Raw genomic sequence first — 26,996 nt, forward strand, 5'->3', positions numbered from 1 at the left:
TGTTTTTATTGAACCTTCGCAGGTCTTCATCAACTTTGCCATGGGAAAGATCGGCATGGAAACCATACCGATTCACAGCGAGGAAGACGAAAGTGACAACGTGGGCCACATTAACGCCGTAGAAACATAGTGCTGACTGCCATCTTTTCTTTGCCATGTGTCCACTGTGAAATTAAACACGGTGTCTGTTTATAGTAAATCTGCCAATAATGTGCCCTTAATATGTGAAATAACAGTCTGAAGCAGTCATGTCTCAAAAATACAGATTTCTTGAACGTGTCCTGACTGATCATATGAAGGCTAACATACATGTCTGTCCCTACTGAATTAAACTGTCATGAGAAGCAGAAGAGCACATGAACATCTGAAAAGAAAAACTAATTTGAAGTCGTATGTTTATTGACTTTTTTCTATCTTACATTTCTCCAGATCTTATTTATGAAGGATAAAATGTAATTTTGTAATTTCTCTCTCTGGTTGGGGCACTGTTTACTGCTTGAATATTATACCATACCAAATCAATAATACTGTATTCGTACAACATGATTTTACCTCATCTTAAAGCACTCCGACACCAAATATATAACATTTTTAAAATGTCAACTAAAGTATTTTATAATCGAACGTACATGTAATTGTGCAACTGGAGGAGGTTTAACAGAAGAAAATACTCACATTCAATATGCACTTTTCCCCTACTACTCGTTGACACTTCCTCTGAGGGCGCACCTAACATTTAGAACGAATGTACGGAATATTTAATGGCCTCTTTCCTGCTTGTGGACCATTTCCAGATGCCTTGAATGTATCCTCCCTATTTTTATTATTCCAATAAAGCTATTTTTCAAATGCAACCACTGTTCATTTTCCTATTTTCTTAAATTTGTCAGCTCATATTCAAGGTCTTTGATTTCTCTCCGGCTGATTTCCTATAACACCTCCTTTGTTTGAGTATAGAAGCTTGTCGTGCCTGATGTTATTTATCATATGAGTGTGAGGAGAAAATAGTCGGCTGATCAGACCAATATGTAGGGATGAAGGTGTACATTTTGTTACACATTTCTTTATTCATGCTAATTTATGCACATGAATACACCTTTTTCACCATATGATACAATACTAAGGTGCTGCATTAAATTATTGTTGACATATTCATCAGGTCAGCTATTTTATGATAGAAACTGCAACAATCGTTGTGTACACTTGAATAGTTTGTGGTGATCTGTTTGTGCTGAATGTCCCTAAAGAAGTTGAGCTTCAGAACTTAAAAGATGCTAAATAAATAAATTATATCTATTTCAGTTTTTCGTGTTTGTGTTTATGTAACATAATGGTATATGTATGCATTTTATATTGGTTTCAAAGAAAAGTCAAGTTGCTACCATTTTTTAATTCAGCTTTATTCACCAAAAAATCAGTGAGCCGGGCACAGAAAACTGCACAACAAAATACAATGGGAGATGATAACAAAAACAAAAAGTAGCACATTATTAAAAAGTAAAGGATGAAAACCAAATAAATCAATGTAATGTGAGAGACAAAAGGTCTAAAAATTAAATAACACATAATAATAATAATGATAGACATTAGAAGAGAGTTACTATTTTGACTTAAGGGGGTTTCATCAAATATGTTCTATTCTACAAAAGGTTATGATTAATCTTTTTTCATTGCTTGTCAGAGCAAGAGAGTTAAGCATTGAAAGTTAATAAATCAATAACAAAGTATAGACATTTGTTACTCGTATTCACACATAATAACGAATAACCTCTTGAAGAGTGAGTAAGTGAGTAACGTTAGTATTAGTGGTACTGAAAACATTATCATTTAAATCTGACCAAATCATGTTATTTTACACTTAAAAAACAGGCTGATAAAATAAGTGATATATATGAATTATAAATTGTGGAAATAGATGTAAAACATATGTGGACATAGTAAAAAAACAACTAAATAAATTAATAAAATAAAAAACTAAATACAACAAAATAATAAATAATTAAATGTGGGAAAAGATGGGGAAAAGTGGAGGAGTACAGGAGTCACGTTTAAATCGAGGTATTAGGAGAAAGTTTTCATAAACATCCAGGAGCCTGTTACTCTTTTTGTTATCAATTAAACTGAGTTATTTTAATATATAATTTAGTTCTATAAGAAAAGGTGCAAGTGTAGAAAGTGATCTGCAAAACTTTTGCTTATGAATAAAAAAAATTGCAAATAGAACAATGAAATCAATCAAATACTCAAAAAAAAAACCCAGTCATCTGAATTATTATAGTAACAAATAATATCTTTAAGGCTGAAAGAGTAACGATTGTTTGGAAAAAGAGATCTCTCTCGCTGCCAAATCATGCTTGGGGGTGGGACGAAACTTACGTCACCGCCGTCACAATCTGCTTCCGTAAACCTTTGGCGGGAGACGCAAGTATCCAGGAAGTGAGTTCGGCTTGTTTTGTAATATTGATCCATAGGAAAAGTTACAAGGGAAGGGAAACAAATAAAAATTTCCTCTAAGCATGGATACTAATGTGCAGACAAAGGACTGGAAGAACACGAAGGAGGCGGTGGCGAACTTCAGACGACTGCTGCTTTGCTCCAAATGGTGAGTTAACGTTACTGTAGAAGTGAGTTAAACAAGTTAACAAGCTCTGGAGGAGCGTCCTTTGTTGTGTAACGTTAACGCTAACGATAAAATAAACTCTACCACAAGTATCACTATGTTTGTTTGTCAGACTAAGCTGAGTTTATTTTGACTGGCAAGACGATGCACCAATGCGTTCAGCTAATTTAGCTCAGACACGTTGCAGATGTGAACAACACCTGATTGTAATAACGGTGAAGATTACACAGGTTAGAAGCGTTTTCTTAGCTTAGAAACTGGCTCAACAGTTATTATTCAGCAAAGCCTGCTCTGTCAGCAACAAATGCCAGGTGTTTGAATAAAACTTGGCTTGGGACCTTTTGAAATTAAAAATAAAGAATCGATAGGTGAAAGATACTAGCTAGCCAATCTAAGGCATTACAAATTATAGTTTAGCTAACTTTTTCTGGGTTGTGAGATGCTCATAGTGGCAGTAGCAGTAGCTACCACAAACTGACAGATAAGTGCCACTAGCTTCCACAGGGTACCACAAATTTACAGAGAAGTGACACAAAGGTGCCACTAGCTGCAATAGATTTTTTCTGCTGGTTAGATATCAGAAGGATAACTTAACACAGTAAATGACATTTAGCGCTTACTTTCGGTATGTGGGGCTGTGTATTGGTAAGAATATGGTAATACAATAGCTTTCACAATACAGGGGTTATGATACAGTATATTGCAGTATATTGCAATACTGTAAACATATATTGCTTTTTAAATCTAAATTTTTGGAAAACTGTCATAGTATAAAGAACACATCGCCATATGCATACAATCTGAGTTAAAACAAGTTAACATTTTTATTCAATCAACAATGAAGATGTACTGTATAACAACACTCTTATCTGGTTGGGATCTAAAACATAACACAAAATGAACTGCTGCCACAAATCTTGGCATTTGTCACAATGCCACAATACAGTGTTTTGAGAATAGCTACAGTATCACAAAACATATCACAATACTCTAGTGTGTCAGTAGTTTCTTACACCCATACTCTGTACTGTGTTGTGAGGAGTCAGTTGTGTTAGTGCTTTGCGTGAAATGTCATTATGATTATAGGTCATGTGATGTAATTGTAAGTGTGCCAAAATTGCATTGCTTGTTTATGGTTTAGATTTCTGTCTGTAACTGTAATAGCCCCGGCTTGTACAGGGCATATATTGACTGCTTGCACCTGCTGCCAGTGCCACCGGGAGGATCACCTTGCTCTGTAGTCAAGTTACCTCAAATCAAGTCTTAGATTATTAAATATAGAGAACTCATACATATACGCCAGTGCAAAATTCTAAAACCATTGCACAACAACAGCAGAGGACCACAGTACAGACTACAAGTGCATACCAGTGTAGAATTATGAAAGACACAGCACAGTATGGTAAACATGATAATAAATCATAGATAAATACAACAATATGGCTTGGGAACAATAAAGATACACAACACATGGTGGAGCACACTACAGTTACAGTTTTAACAGCTGGGGTAGCCTGAGGATGGACAAGATGGCTTTACAGAAACGGCACTTTAAATCTGATTGTGGATGTAAACATTTCCCAGCTTGAAAGTGGCGTAAATAGCTGCTAAATGGTGTAGTGCAAGTACAATCCAAAGTATGCCGCCTTATGAAAAAGAACTCAGTGTGATTGATGGTGTGTGATCGTGTGATTTGGGCGATGGTGGGTGGATTGATTTAGTGCAGGTGAGTGTTGGAACATAGCAGGGTGACTGAGTGGAGGAAAAGACTGTTGAAGATGGCAGGAGTGAGAGGAGCCTGTAAGAAGTGTAGACGGACCCCACATTGCTGCTGGTGACTATGAGTCTGAGATTCCAATTATGCTTAGGAACTCTGTATTCAGAACTAATTAGCAAACGTTAGCATACCGACATTCTAAACTAAGAGGGTGAACATGGTAAAGATTATAGCTGCTATATATCAGCACGCTTTCATTGTCATAGTGAGCATGTTAGCATGTTGGTGTTAGCACGAAGTACGGCCTCACAGAGCTGGTAGCATAGCTGTAAACGCTCAGTCCTCTTGTTTACTTATTGGCTATCACTCAAAACCATTTGACTCAAGCTCCCCAAAAAACATAATCCACTTATAAATGGTATGAATCGTAAGTCACATGTTCTACTGATGGATACGATTTTGTTCCTTAGCATGTACTGCATAGTTCCATGGCTACTGTAAAGTCCTGCTATCACTCTACTTGTGAACAACAGTGCACTAAGCACACAGTCTACAGTGTGGTGGAGTTGGTCTTGGCTATTTTGACTGCAGTGACCACTTTCAAATATTTTGTCTTTTCCAGCTCAAATTTAATGAAGGAGCCCGTGTGTCTTGGAATGTGCGAGCATATGCTGTGCAGGTAATGTACGCTCAGCTGCATGTGTTTTACACTGACATGCTCAATAACAATAGATCTGTCACATGGTGTGCATGCTTTAGTTGTCAAACACAAATGCAACTGATAATGCTAATTATGCCTTCATTCTAGCCAGCTGCTGTGCCAGGATTCTAGTATTGTGCATGCTGCTGGTTCAGTAAGGAGAATGGAGTGATAATACTTTAAAAAAACAAACAAACAAACACCTAGAGTATGCTTTTCCTGCATTTTTCATGTAAAGGTCTTTGCTTCCCCTTCTTAGATTTGAAGAATGGTATAGTTCAGTAGGGATGCACTCCTACACTTTCAAAAAATCAAGTAATTACATAATTCTTAGTATATGGAATTAGCAAATTAATATTCTGTTAATCAACCAATCAGTAATAATAATCTTGTAACTAGGGCTGGGAAATATCGATGTACTGGTATACATAATGTATGCATATGTATGAAATACAGCTATTTCATACATATAATTACTAATATAATAATGTATATTTCAGTGCTCATGTTTTCATTAATGATTGTTAGAAACTTTGTGGTTAACATGCTTTAATTTAGTTATAGTGCTTATTTTTTGTACGGATGAAATACTGCATATTATAGGCAATGTATGGTTTACAGTGTTGAGAGTCTTTACAGCAATTAATGTCCCTGTAGGAATAAACTATAGCCTCAGTTTATTCTCTCTCTTCATGACTAAGTGGTCTTAAAAGGTATATCAATAAGCACATTGTATTTCTTCTTACTGAACGGAGAAGTGGACTCCTAATTCAAGATATGTCTGTTGCTCAGGTCCTGCGCTGGCCCCCGGGCAGGAGATGGCTGCGTGGTGTGTCACAGTCCTGCGTGGGTGAAGGACATCCAAATCAATAGGCAGCTCAGCAGCATCATACAGCTGTTCTCCGGCTTGGAGTCCCTGTTCAGTCCCATAGAACAACCAGGTAGATGGTAGCAGCTTCAAATCATAATTAACAAGTCATCTTCTCAAATCCATGTGTCTTATTATTATCTTATCTGCCCACACTGCCTTCTATCAATTGTTGGCTGAAACATTTAACATTTTTCTCCGCCAGTCTAATCTCTGAATGACAGTATTAGTGGCTTCTTCCTGTGGTTTATTATCGTCATCGCCCATCCAGCATCCTGGTAATGACAGTAATTATGCAATGCAATTAACCACGGTAGTGTTTAGTTTGTGAATAGATCCCAGCTTTGACAAAGAACGGCAGGGCAACTTTCTAAGCCCTCTAGTTAAAATGTGAACAAATCTGCAGGTTGTTTTGCTGTCTAAATTTACACAGAAAATGGATAAGGGTTTAAGAAGTTGATTGGGTGCTTTGCTACTTTTGTCAGATGTCAGTATTATTGGAAAGCAGTGCATCATTTTAGTTCGGTGTTTTTTTAAAGCGACTTCTTGACAGGAGTTCACACTGAAAAAATATAGCACACGGCATGCAGGAGTGTCACGTTGGCCCTATTCAGACCTGGTATTAACATGCTTCCTGAGTGATCTGATCACATGTATACAGGTCTGAATGCACACAGGATGCATTTGAGATCTGTTTGCTCAGACCATATTCAGAGGTCGCCTATGCACATGTGACCACATTCTTTCAGCAGTGTGAACATAAATGTGACCTAGGCCACATTGAAAGACAACCTACTTAATTGGCAGCCAGTATGTCCATCATTTGTTTCACTGTAATGCAAATGATGCACGGCATCTGTTAGCCACAGTGAATGTGTGTAAACACATGAGTAACCCCAGACTACATTTAGTGAGGAGAAACTTTATAAACTGTCTTTCTATGACAACAAATTCTTAATTATTTGGGCCATCTTGTAAATTCAGTGTGTTCAAGTATATATAGTTATGTCTGTCATTATGGAAAAGCATCATCTCCACTTGTCCCAGCAATCCACCAGTTAAAAACAAAAATGCATTATAGTTTCTTTGCATACAGGGCGAGGAAGTGAAACAGCCACGGTGAATTTGTAATCAGTTGTGCCTTTTTGTAAAGTCAGCATTAAATGCAAAACATTAAGTTGTTTCTTTTCTTGTAAAAAAAAAAACCCAAAAAACATTGTGTTGTTGTTGAGAAGACTAGACAGGGAGAGGCTCCGCCAGGATGTAAACTTTTCCTTTCTCTCTTGCTCTGTGATAAATGTCTTTCTTTGTGGTCTGTGATGTGAAAACATCAGATTTGTGCACACAGTCAGAAAAAGGAAAAGTGTGCATCATCCTGGTCAGAGTTCAGTTATAAAATCCCAGCAGACCACAGAGCTGCTCTTCTGTCGAGCTGCTGACAGCGCAGGTAAAACATGAGGTTCCTTGTCGGCTAATAAAGGAGTTTTGTGTGGTGTTGGACTTAAAAAAGGAATAAATAAATGGACAATAATGGACAGTCAACTGATAGAACAACCTCAGTGTTTATTTACATACAAGGGAAATAATGTTAATCCCAGATCTGAACAGGACCTTATTGTTTTGTTGAACCTGTATATTTCTTTTGCTTTTTTAAATATCCCTTCAGACCCCTCTCTAACTGAGATTCAAACACAACCTGAGAGCCATGTCCTTAAACACAAGAAGAACTTCAAGATCTGGTTCAGCCCACGCAGCCGCAAGGTCCGCTGCATGGTGGAGAAGCCTCCAGAGGTCACAGTAACAGTACCAGAGAGCAGGTCTAATGGAGAAGAAGCTGCAACGCAGTCAGACGCCATTACTGCTCAAAGTCAGGAGGACCTGTCAGTTTTCAATTTCACCTCGTCCTCCCAAGACTCAAGCTCCTCTTGCTCTCAAACATGCAGAAATGTAAACAAGAATGGGAAGAAGAAGTCAGCTAAGAAAAATTCTGCTAGCAGGAAGGCGTCAGTGCAAAGAGTCACCAGGCCTACGCGCAAACAGACAAAGGAGGCAATGAAGAAGAGCAGGCTGGAGGCCATAAACCAGCAATGGGGGATCACAGAGGAAGCAGATGCTTTAAAAGAAAAGGAGCAGACCTGTGCTGAAGGGCCAAGGAGGTCCAGTAAGAGGGTTTCCTTCCTGAGTCCTGCTGTCACGTCTGATGAGCCTCAGCCTGAAGTGCCACAGGGGACTGATAATGAACTCAGCCCTGGCAGGAGCACCACGAGGGGGAGTCGCTCCGGGGGCAGCACTGTACTGAATGACCAAACCCGGCCTGGTCAGAGTGTGTCAGACTGTGGCGTGCGGCACGACAAACCGTCTACAAATGACCCCAACCCAACTGACAATCCTGAAAAACAGGACAATGTGTCTCCCCCAAAGCATTCCTCCAAAAGATCCAGAGTGGAGGAGGAGGTGGAGACCACCCCAAAAAGACCCAGAGCTTCACCAGGCAGGAGGAGAAAATCACAGCTGTCCCCTGCTGTTCTTAACCCTCCATCTTTGGCTAGCCCCAGGTGTGATAAGGGCTTCAAAAACTCAAGACAAGGAGACAGCCCTTCTGTTGGTAGAAAATCTCCCTCTACTCACAGTCCATCTGTTGGGCGGCCCACCACGGGGAGTCCTGCAGTTATGAAGAGGAACCACAAGGGAGAGACCCTGCTGCATCTAGCTGCTATAAAGGTTGAGAGGTTTCTGAATAATTCACCTTATTTGGTTTATTCTATTTTCTGTTGCATTCAGCAAATAGTTGTTCCCTTTTGTGTAACACTTTAGATAAATTGGGTATTTAAATTATAAGTAAGTATGTAACTTAAATGAGCTCAAACTACAGTATATTATACCTCAAAGGGCAAAACAGTTTGATCTGTTTTTCATCATTCCAGAAATGGCTTAACAAAATTCTACAGATATGTCGGTAAAAAGTATGTAAACTTTGCATACAGACAGGGCTCTTTAAAGGGATAGTTCTCATTATTTGACGATTAGTTAAATGAGATACATGTCAATAGTCGGCACCAACAAGTATTTTTAGCCACTTAAAAAAGGTCAATCATTATCAGTGGAAGTGAATATAATATATACCAGTTAACTTTGCCATCAGACTGTTCTGAGGGGAGACTGCTATTATATAAGCCAAATATCACTTACTCCAAACCAACCAAACTTCATATGCTAAATCAGTACTTTAACCTTTCACACAGGAGTTGCTGTTGTTCCGCTGCCTTGATCCGTCTGTTTGTGTTTTTGTTTGACTTCAGTGAATCTGAACTATCTTTTAAAACACTGAAGTTACACAATAACCCAAACCAGGTCGAGGCAACGGTAGACCACCTACATCTGTTTTCTGTGAGGTAAAATTACTGATTTTGTCTATGGAGTTAAGTTGCTTTGGAGAAAGTTATATTTGGCTTGTATGACTGCGATTTCCCATCAAAAAAGGCTGTCATTAGGGAAAGTAAAGCTTTGAAAATATAACATAGACTTAAACCTGAAATACCATTTGCTGTTGACTCTGTCCAAGCAGTACATGCTTAGCATCCATGCTGGCACTGCTCTCTGCTGCTCCTAACTGGGGGTGTGCTAACCAGCAAGCACTATAGCTAATACACTAACTATCGTTAAGTGCCTCATAGAACCTCACTTCAAATTATCAGAACTATCCCTTTAAAATCAAAGTGCATGTAAGATAAATGTGCCGGTTTAAATGTCCTCCTTTCCTGTGGGGTTTTTGCCCCTCAGTTGAACATATTAGTCTTCAGATGATCGGACTGTTATGTTCCGGTCTGTTGAGAACTGTCTTGCAGTAATCCTTGTAAACATAGCCCTAATCCCTCTCTGGATCCCCGACAAGGTAATCAATGGCCCATTGTGGAGCGTGATTGATAAACAACCGGGGCTTTGGTACACTGGGATCAGCTGCTGTGTTTGAAGTGTTGCATTTACAGGCCTGCAATTCTGACCTCAGGTTTGTTGTTCTCTCTGGATCCTGCAGGGAGATGTAGAGGCTGTCAAGGAACTGCTGGACCAGGGGGCTGACCCTAACCTGAAGGATAATGCAGGGTGGACACCTCTGGTAAGACTAATACACCAAGTGATACATGTGAAAGCTTTATTTGTTGTGAGGAAAACCTCTGACAAAATGTTTCATCAACAAAACACAGTTGCTTCGTGGTTTTTCAGACTTTGATGGCAAAACTTTTCCTGCTCAAAGGCTTGTTCACTGTTGCCTTTCTTCTCTGGCCAACTCTTGCAACATTTACCCAACATTTACATCTTGTTGTTATGAATATGTATGCAAGCTTAGTTTCCTCTCTAAATAGCACTCTTGTTACTTTTTTCTGCATCAAAACACGTTTATACCGTCTAAGTGGTTGTTTTTGCAGTTTATCTTTGCATTAAACCTATCTTGAACTGGAACTAACAGCAAGTTTAAAGGGAAAGTTCAGCACTTTTCCAGTGGATTTCCAATCAGTGTTGATGGTAAATGTTGTCAGTTGGAGCAATAAATTCCTCAGTGCATGTTTTATTGACTGAAAAAATGGAGTTTCCCTGCAGCAATGCCATTTTATCGCCACCATAGCTTAAACCCATTACTTTGTTGGCCAAAAGATAGCGTTAGGTGACAAAAATACTCATCTAGCGCGCCCCCTGGCCACACCAGAGGCAGAGACTAGAAATCCAAGCTGAAATGGATGAAAGAATCCCATCCAAGTACTTTGTTCCTGTGTCATGCCCTCACTCCTTTTTGGGTGAAAACAACCACTTTAGTTCTCATGTCTCAATACAAATTCCAAGGTCTTTGCCAGGTTAAATACATAAAATAAGAAAACCATATTGCTGTTTAGCTAACAGGAACCCAAATTCTCTGGCCAGTCTGCTGAGCAATTACTCTGTCTTTGCTGATCAACGATTGGCATCGTGACATTGAAAAAAAATAAAATAAAGAAGTATGGGTCCTTTCAGTCTGTCTCCATCAAAGTGGACAAACATGACATATATGGTTACCTTACTGAATCTTTAGGTAATGCATTTCAGACTTTTTTGACTTGTTTATATTTTTAAGACCCTTAATTTGCTGTACTGTGCTGGTGCTGCTGAACGAAACTGACTCTCTTTGATCTACAGGCATCGACACACGTCATTTACTCAGTAACCTCATTATCTAACCTCTGAAGTCTGAAGTGCTACGCGACGTATGGCTGCTCTCATCCATAGCCTGTAGTTTTCTTGGTCAATATACGCACACACCGAGGAATTTATTGCTTCATTTGACATCCTTTAACATCGACACTGACTGGACATTCACATGAAAAGTGCAAAGGTTTCCCTTAAAAAACAGTCTGGGCTACTCATGCCATTGTGAAACAAAGTCACAGAGACTTGACGTCTGTTACAGACATTTTTAAGCATGCCATCTTCCTGTGCCTGTTAGCTCCACATGGCAAAACCCTTCAGTGTTGCCTGAACCTTTTTCTGTTGAGAATGAGCAGGAGAGTGGTTGCCACTATTTTATTGCAGCACTTAACGTAGCTACTTGCTGTCAAGGAGCCCCACTCAAACTTGAGATTTCTATTTGAGGTTTGACAGTTTGTAGCTGATCCTAAATTTCCACCAATAAGCCAAGAGCATGACATATTTATATTTGATAGAGATGTTTACATCTGAGAAGGACAGAAGCTGTCTAACTTGACATGCTACAATCATCTAGACCTCCCTTGTCTGCATTTTTTCGATCCTGCACTTTCAGTCAGCACCATTTTACCTAATGTGGTTTACTGCTGAGCTAATGTTGGGGTTACAAAGTTTAAATTCCTTTTGAAATTTGTTTGTGCACATAGTGTTTTTCAAGCCTAAACTTGTTACATCAAACAAAAGTGCTTTACAAATCCATGCATTATTGTTCCTCACTGCAGGCAAAATAAACATTTGTCTCCTACAGACAGTAAAAAAGTCCAGAGTATCTCAGCACTACATGAAACTTGCAACAAAACTCAGTTTGTATGGGTTTGGAATCGGGAGAGTCAAGTTTTAATTTAATAACAAATGAAAATAATACAATACAGTTACGGCTCAGTATCAAACTTAGATACGTTTACGCAGGGTTTTGGGAAGTCCTTGAAAACACTTGAACTTAGTAGAAAGGTTGATTTGGAAAAGGTGCTTGAATAAATTGCTTCCTGATTGAGTGGTTCATTTTTTAGCTAAAGAAATAAAATCAGTCAGATATTGGCTCAGCTATGTTGCATAGGATGCATCAGCACAGGAAGGGGGTTGTTGTGGGGGCTGCAGACACCCCTGGACAGAATGAACCATAGTTGAAATATCCTCTTAGCTTTTTTAAATGACCTGTGATTAAAAAGAATTACAAAAGTTTCTGTTCAAGTGTCCAAATATTCTGGCATGACTGCCTGCCTCTAGCTCCTGGCAGATTTTGAGCTGTCCTTCCAAAATGATGTGATTGAGATTGTTCAGTTTATATTTTATTTGTTATTTTATTTGTTTTTATTTATTTATTTCTGTATCATTAGCGGGATCACATTTATGTCGCAATATGAAGATTAAAAGGCAACAATTTCTTTCCCAGATTGTGAGGAAGTATTTTGCAACTGTCAGATTTAACTGAAATAAACTTAAATTAATTAAATTAAATAGATTATGGAAAAACATGCAGTAAAACTAGTCTACTTTTATGGCTTACTTTCTTTTAACTATAGGTGGTTATTGTATGTTTTATTGTGATGAGAAATAAAGTCGCACGCTATTACTCACGGAAAGCATTGAAAACATAGTTACCATGGGATCTCCAACATGTCCAGAAAAATAAATTCAACAACAAAGAGTCACCATCTGCTCCTGGCAGGATACCTGAGCTGCTGTTTTCATATTTAAACCTCTGCATGTAACGGACGGCATATTTTATTGGGGAAAACTCAACAGGATCACCGCGTGTGATTGACAATATGTGTCACAGCCTCTGATGCACCCGCATATAATTTATAGTTAGGTGCATTTGACTGCTGGGTTCATGAAAACGTAGCCTTAGGTGTCCTCTTAGTCGTCTTTTTTACCAACCCACTATTTAGTTGCAGAGATGAACACACTGTTGTGCTTAGAGACAGAGATAATTGTTTTGTTTTTGTATTTTTACCACCAGGTTCTTCTTTTAAAGTGACTAGCTGTAAAATAATGTGTAATTTTCTTTTTGTTAAAATGGTTTTGGTATAGAAAAGACTATCATTCAGGAACTACTATTGAAGCCAAGGTAACGGTATGGAGATTTTATTGAAGGATACCTAGACCTAAATACAGTTGCATATTCTCCTTAATAATTGCTAATTCATGTTGCGAATAAATGTTTTCTATGCATTTGTTGGGATATAATAACTCCACAGTCCTTGAAAAGTAAACATGTTATATTCTGTGCAGTACGAGTGGGATAAAAACACACCCTGTGCTGCATAGACAGATAAAAAAGAATTGAAATAAAAACAAACTTCTCAATGAAATCTCAGGTGCCCAATTTATTTAAAGTGTCACAGTTGTATTTAAATACACTGCAGTGGATCTTAATCTCAGTCCTGAATGAAAAGCTCTCACTGAAATGGACTTTTACTTCATAAAATTACTGTCAGGTTCAAATTGCAAACAACCTGTAAAACACTCACTTTTAATAAGCTATTTCCCTTGTTTATGTTAATTTTCAGATAAGTAGAAAGGCAGGTCAGGATAATATTTAAGTGTTCACGTCATAACATCTTTCTCAGTATCAGTTTAATTCCACAAAACTAATGAAGTGTGATTAAGCTGTAATATCTGATTGGCAATTATAAGTACCCAACATTTTCAAAATCCCTCCGAGGAACAACTACATGTTCTTCCTAAAATATTCCCGTAAGAAATTTACATTAATTTGAATTCTTTGAAGCAACCTGCCTCACCTAAAATAGCACAGTGAAAAAAAATATTACAGTGAATGAAAATGAATGAATGCATTCTAAGAATAAAGGCTGTATTCTGAGGATGACAGAGAAAAACCAGATCAAAGCAGAGCAGGATGACTTCTGAGCATTACTGCGTTTTGTTCCAGCATGAAGCCTGTAACCTGGGTCACCTGGCGGTTGTGGAGGTGTTGGTCTCAAGGGGAGCCCTGTTGAATACGCCTGGCTATGAAAATTACTCTCCTCTCCATGATGCTGTGAGGAATGGACACCCGGCCATTGTGAAAGTCCTGCTGCAGTTTGGAGCCTCGCAGAACGTACTGTAAGTTGCTTTAAGTGTTTATTTTAATGCTTTGAATTTATTGATTTTTACAGGCATATCGCTGCAAGCTTTTTTTCTTTTAGCTTGTAATAACAATTATATGCTGTAAACAGCAATGCAGAGAGTAGCTTTTAGAAACGGTTGCTACATGTCAAATGAATTCTGCTTTTATCCAGCTTAAGATCAGGGTCAGCCATGTGTGCACATTATGTGAGAAAGGCCTGGCACAGGGCGAGTGATTATCTTCACAGCTGACATGTTTTGCTCAGCATGGGTCATTTGTGAAAATCTTCGAGCGCTGACCAGAAAGTCTGACCTGAAAACAAGATTTTCTAATAGATATGCAAGGTACAAGGTTGATTTATGTATCATTATACAACACAACGTTGTGCAATGAGATTAAAAGTATGTTTGAAAAATGGTCCTATATATCAATACATGTTGAAATACAGACGTCTCCTTGGAACAATCTACCTACATCACTACAATCAACATCTATATTATCGTTCAAATATTGTTCTGAAAAGGTCAATTAGGAAAGATTTGCAGCACTTTTGGATCTCATTGTTATATATCTCTACATTCACTTCTAAAATTGATCCCGATTGTTTTTTAAATAAATTTTGATATTACTACTTAGTCTTGGCACAATGTTCTAACTTTTTATTATTATTATTGTCTTAATAAATTAAACTTTAGTGTGCAAATAAGCTAAATATAAACAGGACTTGCAGCCTGGTACTTTGTGTTGTGGTCCCAGGCACATTAAATCTTCATATCGAACTACATTCATTTTAACACCTAACTTTTTTCTTGCTTATGAGATGTAAGAGCTTCCAGACAAATGAAAACACAGCTGTGCACTGCTGCTCGACAGCGGCATTTTGGGGCCTCTTTAGATGATCCATAGCACATGGTGGAAGGTGCATGGTGCAAGTGCTTTTTGGGCGTGTCCAACTCCACTTTACTATTTAAATGGAGCATAGTCTTTAAGTGAAGAGTTAAGTGAAAGCGATGATCTCTTTTGCACGAACACCCTGATTAGATTAACAAAATTATACACTCATACCTGGAAGCTGCCCAGTACACCCACAGTCTTATCTGCTGGCCACTGAGTAGCTGGGGTTAAGGGCTTTTACTCAAGGGCACATTAGTAGTGGTAATAAGGGCCACACACTGCCTCATGCCTTTCCCACCCAGATTTATCCTGCTGCTTGGAGATCAGAATGAACCAATCAGAAATCAAAATCAGAATTATTATTTTAATAATTTTATTATTATTCGTCACTCATATAAATACAACGCACAATAAAGAAATAACCTGGAAAGCTGGCACTGCACAACATCATGTGTGATTTAATGGCTACTTTCAGTAATTTTTAACATTCCCATGTGAACAGTAATATCACTGCAGCAAACAGTGCTAATATTTAACTTAAAACTGTGGTTATATATTTGACAGGACAGAGGAAATGGAGGAAATCTGTTTTAGACAGCTCTGATGGAAGTTGGGATGAAATGGCTGTTTTACTCCAAACAATTTTGCTGTATGAACTTTGACTGTGTGCGAGACTTTTTGGGATGTGCAGGAGAACACAGAGCATTAACCTGAAGAAGTGCTCTCAGCCAGGCAGCCTGAAAAGAATATTTGGATGTAGCCCCTATGTAATTTTCATTTTGATGAGTCACTGTAATTTGATGACATATTTTTTGGCAGTAACTGTAATGGACAATATAGTTGAGAAAAACAAGAAATTCCCTCAAGGCCCTCTTGAGATCACTTTCACAATAATAGGATGACCCAAAAACATACAAAAAAGGTTTTCCAAAAATTATGAATCACAGAGGTCCTTCAGCATACAGTCATGAATGTGCACAAAAAATTAGGCTGATCGGTAACTAATAGTAATTGAGATTACTGCAGACAGCCTGCAGGTCTGTTGATCATTCACACTTGCACGCCCTATGCTTGGTGGAGACAATTATCATTAGATCCTGTTCGATCCTGTCTGATTTAAACAATTGAAACATTGAAGTTACAGCTGCTGTTCCTCTTGTGCAAATGTGCACCCTTTTTCACCCACCTGCAATCATCCTCTTTTAATGACATGCTAATTTTATGACTCACGGATGAACTGTAGTGCCCTAGAAGCAGAGTGTAAGTGCATTATAAAAACACCTATATTTAAATAGCAAGAAAATTCTGCATCTTTGACTTTGGACCAGGTTTTTGTTGGTCAGTGGCACAGTTGCTTTCTATTGCCTCAAGATGGGCGCAAGTACATTTTCTACTTGCACAATGTGGGCGCTTGGTAAGAAAACGACAGCTGTGTCGGTCAGAAATTAGCAAAAGCAGATGTGCTGTGTACGACTTTGTACCAGGCTGAAGATAGTGTTCCACATGTTTAAGAATGCTGCATGTTTTTCCTAAATTATTATTTTTCAGATATAGAAATTTATTTTTGCTGATTATAAGGCCTCTGCAAGGTGTGTACTACCATGACAAACAAAACAGTGAATCCAGTACAGCAGTTTTACCACTAACTTTGAGACAGTATATGAAAGTTTAAGTTGTTGGCGTTGCATTGTTAATTTAAATGTCACATTAATTCTTGAGATCTTTTGAATGTTTAATGTAAATAAACGAGCCAGACAAACTATAGCAGATTTCAACTGAGTTGAACAACTAAAGTAGAAATCTCATTCTCAACAGAAACTGAACATTTTAAGTAAGTTAATATTTAATGCACGGCTATTGTATTTCAGAGCATTACATCATAAAGGTGCTTCTGTTATTCTGGACCAGTGCTTATTTTCATTCAATGAGATGTCATGCGTCTGTCTCTCAGTTATTGTACCAGGCATTCAGCCCTTTGTTATCAAGACCAGGCCTGCGTTAGAGCTGCACAGACTGTTGGAGGATAGGTAGAACATCGACTGAGGCTGATTAGTTGTTGGTCAATCACTAGATGCTGTATCAGCGTATCCGGTCTGTTGAGGCAGGGTAGATGCGCAGCACAATGTCCATAATGAGGAAGGGGATGCTGGTTAATCATTGTGATCAATAGAGTAGTTGATCAGGGTCAGTATGTTAGCCAGTTAGCACTATCTTTGTGATCATTGTACCAGTCACCCTCTGTCTTTTTCCTCCTTCATTTCATTTTATTTGTCTCGTTGCTTTGATGGGTCCTGATTACTGGGTCTTACATTTTCGCCTCCTTACTTTGTTACGTCTCTGCAAGTCAGAAAAAGAGGCAGTGGATGGGACTGTCTGTCAGACTCAGGACACTGCAAGATGGATGCAATCCTTACCCCAGCCTCCCCACTTAACACACACACACACACACACACACACACACACGCACACACACACACACACACACACACACACACACACACACACACAGAAGGCAGACCAAGACATCTGCCAATGCAATCCCTAATGGAATGATTGGCACACAGCTCGGGCTTTGGAAATACAGGTTTTGCAGTTTTTCATTGTTCCTCAGTGTATGTGTGTGCACATTAGTTTGACTGGACTGCTCTTTTTCATTGTTTGGACCCCTGTCCTCCCAACATTGTTTTTACACCAAAATAACCCTGTATATGCAGGTTTTTTTAAAGGGACAGTTCACACGAAATTCAAACTACCTGGCCTGTAGTGCTATTTATCCATCTAGTTCTTTTTTGGTGTGAGTTGCAGAGTTGTGTAGATATCAGCTGTAGAGATATCTGCCTTCTCTCCAATATAATGAGACTAAATGGCTTTCAGGTTGTGGTGCTCAAAGGGCCAAAAAACACATTTGAAAAATTCAAAACCAGCGTGTCTTTCCAAAAATCACACTCACCTAAGATGATCCACAAATGTTGAGCAGTTCCTGTCAGTACTGGTCAATACAACTGTTTTCCCAGTAGATGAGTTTGGCTGTCTGTGTTTTTTCCGATGTGCGGTGGAAAGCCGAGACTCAGCTCATGATTGTGCAGGAGAGAACAGAGAAAGAGGTTTAAGTGTTTAGCTCTCAGTATTTCTGTAGCTTCTAACTGAATCTCTGTGGTTTGAAGTCTCTCCTGCATTGCTGTTTGTACTTTCAAATATCTGAATCTTTGCTGCTTCACAATAAAAACTTTTAGATAATAAAATAACTGGAGAGCTGGAGAACAGCCTGTGTGTATGAAAAAGGAAAGAGCAAAGATTTGGAATGACTGACAGAGGTGAGAAGCCTTTATTTTCTCCGTCAAATGTGCGAAAGTTAGCGAGTCCATCCAGGTGTCATGTTTCATCCCTGACATTTGGAGCTGGAACCAATAAATATCCGTGAAAAATCCAGAGTCATTGAACGTAAGTGAGTGTGGATTGTACCCTTTCACGCTGAAGAAAAAAGCCAGAAATGTTAGTGGGTGTTTTTTGTTCAGTGTAAAAGGGGCTTAAATCTGTGACTGTGTCCACTTTTTATCCAGTCCAGGTATTTGCATTTCTGGGGCAGGTAATTAAAAACACTGAAGGGAACTATTAAAACAAGCAAGTTCCTAAGTGAATACTAATATGTTTAATACAGCGGACCATTCCCTGTTATCTCAAAAACAACAGGTTCAAGCATTTTCTGAGAAGCTACACAGAACGCACAGCAGGGCCCCTGACTATAAGTCTCAGTCCTGTAAGCATAAATATCACCCGGAGCAGCACATTTAGACAGCCAGGATGAGCTCTGCAAGGTGTTCACTGGTACCATATGTTATATTCACAAACTTAAAGGACCATGTTAGTATTTTGTAGTCCTACATGTCATACATTTACTACAAATTTTGTATATGTTACTGCTAACTATTTTCCTAATTATACATGGGTTAATGAGATGGGGAAAAACAAGACATATGTGAACTGGCCCAGTCCTAATCACCACGGTAAGCCTGAAGCACTGAATCCACACAGGCCTTAATTAACATCACCTCTGTGCTTCGTACTGGCACGTAAATTCCAATATACTGGATTGCTATAATTATGCTGCATACAGAGTCAAATAAGAATAGTACATAACACATTTACCATAGGCCAGGGCAAAATCAAATATCACAATATTTTTGACCAAATATATCATTATTGAATCCATATTGTAGGGGTGACTATTGCTGTTTTCACAAAACATTAACACAATTACGTATTTGATAAATCATCATCAATTATGAGCCTGATTAAGTGTATAAAGGCAAATAACACAACAGCCTGGTAAGTTTAGAAAAATACATTATTTTACTGCAGTGCAGCCTTTAAAAACAGGAGAAAAACAAGAAAACACCCAGTGTATTGTTATTAATACCACAGTATTTGTAATGACATTTAAAAATAGATTAAACACTTTTATCCAGGCGTCAGATGAGATACTTTGTTGAATTTGGCGTACCTTCAATAAGATGAGACGGTGTTTTCACCCCCCACTGGATAGATGCCATTTGCTCTAATCTTCTTGTCAGAAAAAGTCCACAATTAATTTTTTTTGTATGTGTGCACATGAGGACAACTAAATTTGAGACACATCGTACCTATTTCCATAGCTAAATATATGTAGATTCAACCTACTACAATGAGTTTTTAACTGGTTATGAAATGTTCTCAGTTTATTACTGAGGGGTCTATATTACCTATGTAAGTTAACGAGACCATCTGCGAGTACGTTGGCCATTTCTGTGGTTGTTCTTAATGCCTGTCTAGGATTGCCCCTTATAGGCGACTAAATGTCTTAGCCGACCATGTTTTCATTTATCCTTTAGGCGCCGGAAAAAAAATCTCAAACTCCATCTGGGAGCTGCACCTCACTGTTTGACCTGGAGATTGTTGCAACACAGACCTTTTCTCTTGTAACAATGTAATCACAGCCGCACCACTGCTAACTGTACTGTAGCTGCCATTGGCTAGTTAGCCCGGTCAGCGATCCTGTTAGACTGTGACAGAGCCTCTGAACATATGTTAAAATTAACGGTGACACAGCTAAAAACGGCCCAACATGGTGGCTACATTGCTGCTGAGCGCTGAGAAAAGTTGAAGCCAGCTCAACTTTGATTTGTAGCGCATCACACCCAACACACAGCAACAAGTGTCAGAGGTCAGTTTCTGGGTTTGTGTCGCTGGCTTCAACTGAAATGACTTTTAGTCTGATGCTGTGTCACCAGTAGTCTGAACAGACCAATGGTGGCAAGTTTGACGACCGGGAGTGCAGCTCCAGAGGTGATGTAACGTTAAAGCAACTCTGACCGGACTGTGACTCTGGAGATGATGAAGACATGGTGGGTTCCGGTGGACAAACAAGGCCTGAAATGCTTGAGGACTGAGTTTTGTAGTTAATTAATAAATATACATCATCCATCGTGTTGATGAGTCCACAAGTATTTCTTTTTGTGAAGCTGGAAGTTATTTATTCTTATGTTTTAAACAACAAGGTTGTATGTTATTAAAGGAAAAATCTATAATATATTTACTGTAGTAACATAAAATGACTACATGTCATCAGAGATTAAGGACACATGTTAAGTTGAAATACTGTCTTCTCTGACAACAGTGCCTCAGCCATTTTGTTAATTGGGTTTCAAATGAATGTTGAATGTTTTCTGAATGTGTTTGTCTGTGTGTATTGTATTGTACATTGACAGACAACTGACAACATAATATTTTGTGATTATTAAAGTGGAAACAGTCCTGTGTTTCTCCACAGGTTTTTATTAGCATCAGTATAGTTGTGGTAGTTGTAGTAGTAGTAGGAGCAGTGTTGCTGTTATGTTACATTTGTGAGGAAGTGTTGTTCTGTAGAAAGACCGTGGAGGCTGTTAGGTGTGAACTGAACCGAACTTTTTGTGTTCAGCTTTAAATTAATATTTGTATCCCCTCCTCCTGGTTAGAATAAGATTCACGGTCACAGTGGTTATCCTGAACCACCACCGTCTTCCTCCCACTCGCGTACTTAAGCAGAGGCTTGTGGGAGAGTGTTTGTGACTTTACCTCCTGCACAATTTTCCACGCTTTATTATTCTTCTTCAGACATTCGTCTCACGTGCAGCTGCATAAACCAGCTTGTGTGTGCAAGTATGTATAAGTGTCAGGGACATTTTGTGTTTGTTTGTATTTGTGTGCGTATGGAGTTGGGGGTATGAATCCAAATGAAATATTTTATGGACCAGTGGACCTATTAATTGTCCCCCAGGTGTTATCTTTGCTGACGCCTAATCTTTTAGAGACGACCTACTGGGCTTGGTTCTTCTCTCCTTCTCTTCTGCTCCTCCTCCTCCTCCTCATTGTGCTTGTCTTCATTCTTTTCCCCTCTTCCTCTTTCCTCAAGGTGACCTCAGTCTTATTTCATGCAGCTCTCTCAAACTTAAAGATATGGACTTTAAAGGGGTTTCTTCATACGTATTGTAACCAGGGGATCTTTGAGAGTCTGTGGAAATTGCTGTTTTTGTGATGATTTTTACACATCCTGTGTGGTTTCATTGTGTATCGCAGTTAAATAACTATACTAAATCTGTAAAAGTAATGTGGTGATCTTACCAGATAAAGGTGAGCACTTCTCAGTTATCTTATTCAGCCGTGATACTTTTTTTTGTTTGTTTGTTTTTTGCATGTAGTGCATCTAATGTGTATTATGGACATGACCTAGGAATGAAGTAGAGCACAGATTTCAGCTCAGCTCCATATCAAACAATTATGCTCCAACAAGTGAATGACACACATGGGTGCACAGTTTCACAGAACAAGCAGGGTGTGACATCGTCCAAATTGTTTTTCTCAGAGCTCTGGACCAGCAAATATTGATTTTTGTGTGGGTGTCCTGCTTGGCCAGTGATAAAAACAACCCCAAATGTGCATGGATTGTGATGAAATGATGGGACGGAATGATTGTCTTATTGGAGAAGACTTTGCTTCGGACTTATCACATAGTAACATCAATGCTGCATTAATGTCTGTGAAAGCTTTGTCACCGTGTTTGTCTGGGTTTTCTCTGGGCCCTCTAGTTCCCCATGCCATCAAAAATATAAATACTAGTTCAATTCACCTGTCAGTACCCCTGACCAAGGTGCTGGCTTAGAATTGGACTTGGTCCCTGGGTGCTGCACAATGGCTGCCCACTCCTCCTGATACCAGAATAAAGTTTACCTTTACTTTTTTTTACACAGGCTGTCAGTAGACATGGTTTGATGCCACTATTTCATGTCCAATAACAACGATACAGCAAACTGAGTATCTGCCATTGCCGATACCCCTCACCCCCACCCCATTTGGCAGATTATGATTCAGTAAAAGGCATGGTTTTCTTTCAAAACACAGACAGAGCCTTTGCTTTCAGGGCCACAAGACTCTGGCCAAGAAATACAGCCAGCTAAGTCAGTGTCATATGCAATTTGTCACCTTATTTGCAGCACTTTTTTTTGTTTTTTAAACAGTTCTTTTTTCTGCAAAATAGATGGTGAGTAAATTACATTTCGAGGAATCAAAAACAATTTAAAGTCTTTGCCTATTATCGTAACATTTAGAACTACTACAGGGATTTTTAAATGCTTACGAAACAGTTTCAAATTAATACTAACACCGCCATATGACCTACATAAGAAAACAAGACCATCTGTGAGGAAATTGGCTATCTCTACCTAGTTATTCTTAATTCCTGCCACTGGGACAGAAGCTCTGTGAAAACAGATGAAACGAGCCTGTGTTTACATTTTCCCTTTTAAAGTTACAGGAATCAGTACGATAGCCAGTTAAACAGACGAAGGTGGTGATATTTCTTTAGATAATTTTACTTTTGATGTTATATTTTGTGGCTATGAAAGAGGAAACACTACCACGTTTTGCACAGGCATCTCAAGAATCAAATCAAAATGAAAGTTCCCTCCAGTAGCTTTAGTGTTAGCTTACAGATACATTGTTTACATCAGGACATAGAAACATATTTTGAGCATGACTTATCAACAGTACAATGTTTCATATTAAATAAAGGCTGGTCTTTAAGAAGATAAGATAAGGTATACTTTATTGTCCGTGACGGGAAAAAAGTGAATACAATATGAAACAGTATTGTGAGTAGTAGGAGTAGTAGTCAGGACAGTTCAGTGTACACCAGGGGTGTCAAACTCGCCTTACTTAATAGTCGAGATACAGCGCAATTTGATCTGAAGTGGGCTGGACTTAGGGCTGGGTATCGGTACACGATACCTTTTACCATATCGACCGAAATGACCCAGTGCCAAATAGTATCAAAACATCTCCTGTCAAATGATACCTACATTCAATATTTTTTGTTGTCAGTTGGCAGTTCAGCATGCTGAGATGCCACCGAAACATTCAAAAGTATGGCTGCATGAAATAAATGCATGAAATGTGGAAGGATTATTACAGGCATGTTTCCATTCACATGATGGGTATCACATGAAGTACTCTGCTGGTATCGGTATCGAATTGATACTTAGTCCTTGCCAGACCATTAAAATAATTGCATAGTAACCTATAAATAACAAAACCTCAAAGTTTTTCCTTTCTTTTAGTGTAAAGAAGTATATGTACATTCTGAAAACATTCACAATTATGATGAACCATCCGTTTGTCCAGGCAGATGATTGCTGCAGCCTTTAGCATGCATTTCTTCATCATCAGCTTTGATGCTGATGGTATTTATGCAATAATGTATTTAGCTTTCACAGTTATGTAGTTGATGTCTCAGCTACGACTAAAAACAGACTGCTGTTTACTCAGACCTGCCAACAATTCATTTATCTTCTCTGTTTTCAGCTGTCTTTTTGAAGTTCTTGAATTTTTTGTCACAATGAGTTTGATAGCGGCGCCAAATATTATATTCCTTGAGCGCTGAAAACTGCTGGGAACACAACAAGCACTCTGACTTCACATTCATCTCTGAAGAAAGAGGAACTGGTCCATATTTCTCTGAAAGACCTGGCACTCTGTGTCCACTTTTCTCCTTTTTGACAATTCGACAAACACATTTTCCACTGGTGGCTCCTGCATCAACAGTGGCCTGTGTTTGACAGTGTTGTGTCACATGGTCTGTATGTAAGCACTATAATAGTGTATCCAGCTACTCTTATTATGACAACACAGCACTCAGTGGACAATCTGGAATAGTGGTGCATAATTGAAAAGCTGGAAGTAATGACTTTTTACAAGTTTGACACTACACAAAGTTATCCAGTGGACCCTTTTGCCAGCCAGTCATGGACCCCAGTGTACACCAAAACAATCTAATAATAAATACATATGATCATTTGAAAACAATAAAATACAGTAGTTCAACTACGACTACACAACACAATACATTTCTGCACATTTTGACCTGCTTTAGTTTCTGTTAATCTATATTTTGTCGAACAAAGTGTAAGAAGTAAAGTAGTCCCATTGGTCACCAGATGGTCTGCTTTGCTGCAAATGCATAAATACACAAGTGCATTTATACTGTGAAACTCTGACACACTTAATATTTTGAATTTTCTTCTTCACAGAAATCTGTATGGAAAGCGGCCTGTAGATTACGCAGTGAGTCTGGAGATGCTGGAGATTTTCCAGCAAGCCTCAGAAGGAGCACAGTTTGCCAATACATCTCTTAGCCCCTCAGCCAGTCTCTCTGTGGTACGTCTACATGAGGATGTGAATAAGCTCTTTTATTATTTCCCTTCAAATTGTTAACCCTCTATCGCTAATATTCTTGCATTCCAAGTCAGAGACATTTCTAAATCGTGTTCTTATGTGCTTTCTTAGGTGAGTGACTGCGTGAGGAGAGATGAAAAAGTGGTGCTTCTGGCCAGCAAGCTGTCACAGCAAGAACAGCTTCAACTGGCCAAACTGGGAGAGCTACTGGGAGGGAGCATAGCTGACACCTTTTCTGGCGCAGGTAGGGTTTGTTGGGTGTAGAAACTCCTCCTCGGTGGGGCTTAAACGTCTTCAATGTTCCAGGCGAAGGCTTGTAGACTACTGGCTGGGCATGATTGTTTTTTTTAATGTTGTTGTTTGTGACATGTGGCTCTCAGTAACACTGCAAATTAGCAACAGCTACCAGCCATTTGCTGGTACAGTGGGACCTCAACTGGTATGTCTGTTCACTGCCAAACACTGATAGGTAATCAGCCATCATTTGGATGCCTTGTTCCACTGAAAGACGTGTTAGATAGGTAAATTGCAGGCTCTCTTTAGCCCTGGTTATGGTGTTTATTATGAAGATGATAGACAGAGCTTTCACCGCTGTGAAGAGGGGATTTTTATCCGAATGATCCTTTCCTTGCAGAGCCAAACTTTCCAGGCTTTACAACCTCACACAAAGTCCTTTGTATTGTAAAACCCAACAGTAGGTGCTTGAACATTATCACTCATGAAGGTTCAACAGTAACTAACAAGTGCTTTCAGAGCTGAATACATCATTGTGATACAGCAGCTCCTTCACTGTTGCATAGTAATGGCTGGGAGAACACCAGAGAGCAAAAGTAATTGAAATCATTCCTCATAAAATGTTTGGAGGTACTGTCAGGGTGATGAATAAGCACTAATGAAAAACAGAAATGTTTCTCACAACTCTCCCTTCTCTGACCTGAGGGATGAACGCTGGTGCTTTCAGAGAATATTTTCTTTTACATTTTGAACTCAAGGCTACAGTCCACAAAAATCCACGGTCAATGCACAATGTAAGAAGTTTTCACCCTTGAGATATAATTATGTTCGCTCTGCACTTGTCAAAAGCGCTGACTTGTTGAGTGAAGAGGCAATAAAGCTTGTATTTAAACTTTAATTATCCCATAATTATGTGTCACTGTATAAACTATTTAATGAAATAAGCTTGGTCTTTGTTGTGTTGCCATGACATGCTTTGACAGGCTTGCAGTAGACTTACCTGGTTATCCAGGCACCCAGTCAAAGCAAGGGACATCAGCACATTACTGACTGTATGAGAAATGCACTATATTTTACCTCTACTACCATTTTGCTCTTATCATGTTATATTATTATTATTATTTTGTTATTTCATTGTACAGAATCAGAAATACTTTATTGATGCCCAGGGAAGAAATTGTTCGTGTTATAGATGCTCCTTACCAGAATAGAAAAAAAATATTGCATAGTAAAAAAAAATATAAAAATATTTACAATGTCTTTATGAAGTAGAATTGTGTGGAACAATTTGAACACTTGTGTTTTGTCATATGTTCTGAACGAGTCTAATTTTTTTCTGATGTAATGACTAATCGTAAAAACATACCATTTAATTTAGTATTTACCACATGTCATCATATGGTGATTAGCTGTCTATTGTTATTATATAGAGACAGACATTTCCTATAATCCTATAATTAAGTCAAAATATTGCACTTTAAATTCTAATTCTAGTGTCTCATCAAATACCTTCAAAGCTACATTCCCATCATCCTCCGCATTTTGTGTTTAGTGATATTTAGCAAGTGTTAACGTACTACACATTAAATTAAGATTGTGGTAATATTCCTGCCAAACATCAGCATGTTAGTATGCTCCCAGGCCAAGTTTAGATTGTAGTGCAAGAGCTGTGTTTTTCCACTCGAGCTGAGTGTCAGCAGGGGTGTCCCTTGTTGAAAGAAGTGTTCAAGTACAAAAGAAAATGTATTTGATTTAAAAAAAAAAAAATCATATATATATATAACATATTTTACACTAGATTCCCTTGCATTTCTCAGCGTGGTTGAATCTGTGCCAGGGCTATTCAACTTCACTAGCAAGTGAGCCAAATAAGACGATCACTGAGGGTTCGTGGGCCACACAGAATATTTTGCCAAT

At 38.6% G+C, this 26,996-nt stretch overlaps 2 protein-coding genes across 3 annotated transcripts in view; both read left to right on the forward strand.

Annotated features, from left to right (window-relative positions):
* abca12 (ATP-binding cassette, sub-family A (ABC1), member 12) overlaps positions 1–854 on the forward strand; it is a 118,344-nt gene extending 117,490 nt beyond the window's left edge. The window contains exon 72 of the mRNA XM_084725330.1: positions 23–854. Within this exon, the coding sequence (XP_084581456.1) occupies positions 23–130 (108 nt within the window). The 3' untranslated portion in view covers positions 131–854. The remainder of the gene's footprint in view (positions 1–22) is intronic.
* Positions 855–2,392: 1,538 nt separating this feature from the next.
* bard1 (BRCA1 associated RING domain 1) overlaps positions 2,393–26,996 on the forward strand; it is a 37,187-nt gene continuing 12,583 nt past the window's right edge. Inside the window, exons 1-8 of one of the 2 annotated variants that reach the window (XM_084725332.1) lie at positions 2,393–2,602; positions 4,960–5,016; positions 5,830–5,978; positions 7,572–8,626; positions 9,939–10,019; positions 14,034–14,206; positions 24,701–24,827; positions 24,957–25,089. In XM_084725332.1, the coding sequence (XP_084581458.1) occupies positions 2,517–2,602; positions 4,960–5,016; positions 5,830–5,978; positions 7,572–8,626; positions 9,939–10,019; positions 14,034–14,206; positions 24,701–24,827; positions 24,957–25,089 (1,861 nt within the window). In that variant the 5' untranslated portion in view covers positions 2,393–2,516. The remainder of the gene's footprint in view (positions 2,603–4,959; positions 5,017–5,829; positions 5,979–7,571; positions 8,627–9,938; positions 10,020–14,033; positions 14,207–24,700; positions 24,828–24,956; positions 25,090–26,996) is intronic. The other variant, XM_084725331.1, reaches the window with a different exon arrangement.

Source organism: Lutjanus erythropterus, chromosome 8 (genome assembly GCF_056507025.1).
Source record: "Lutjanus erythropterus isolate fLutEry1 chromosome 8, fLutEry1.hap2, whole genome shotgun sequence".
NCBI classification, from domain to species: domain Eukaryota; kingdom Metazoa; phylum Chordata; class Actinopteri; order Lutjaniformes; family Lutjanidae; genus Lutjanus; species Lutjanus erythropterus.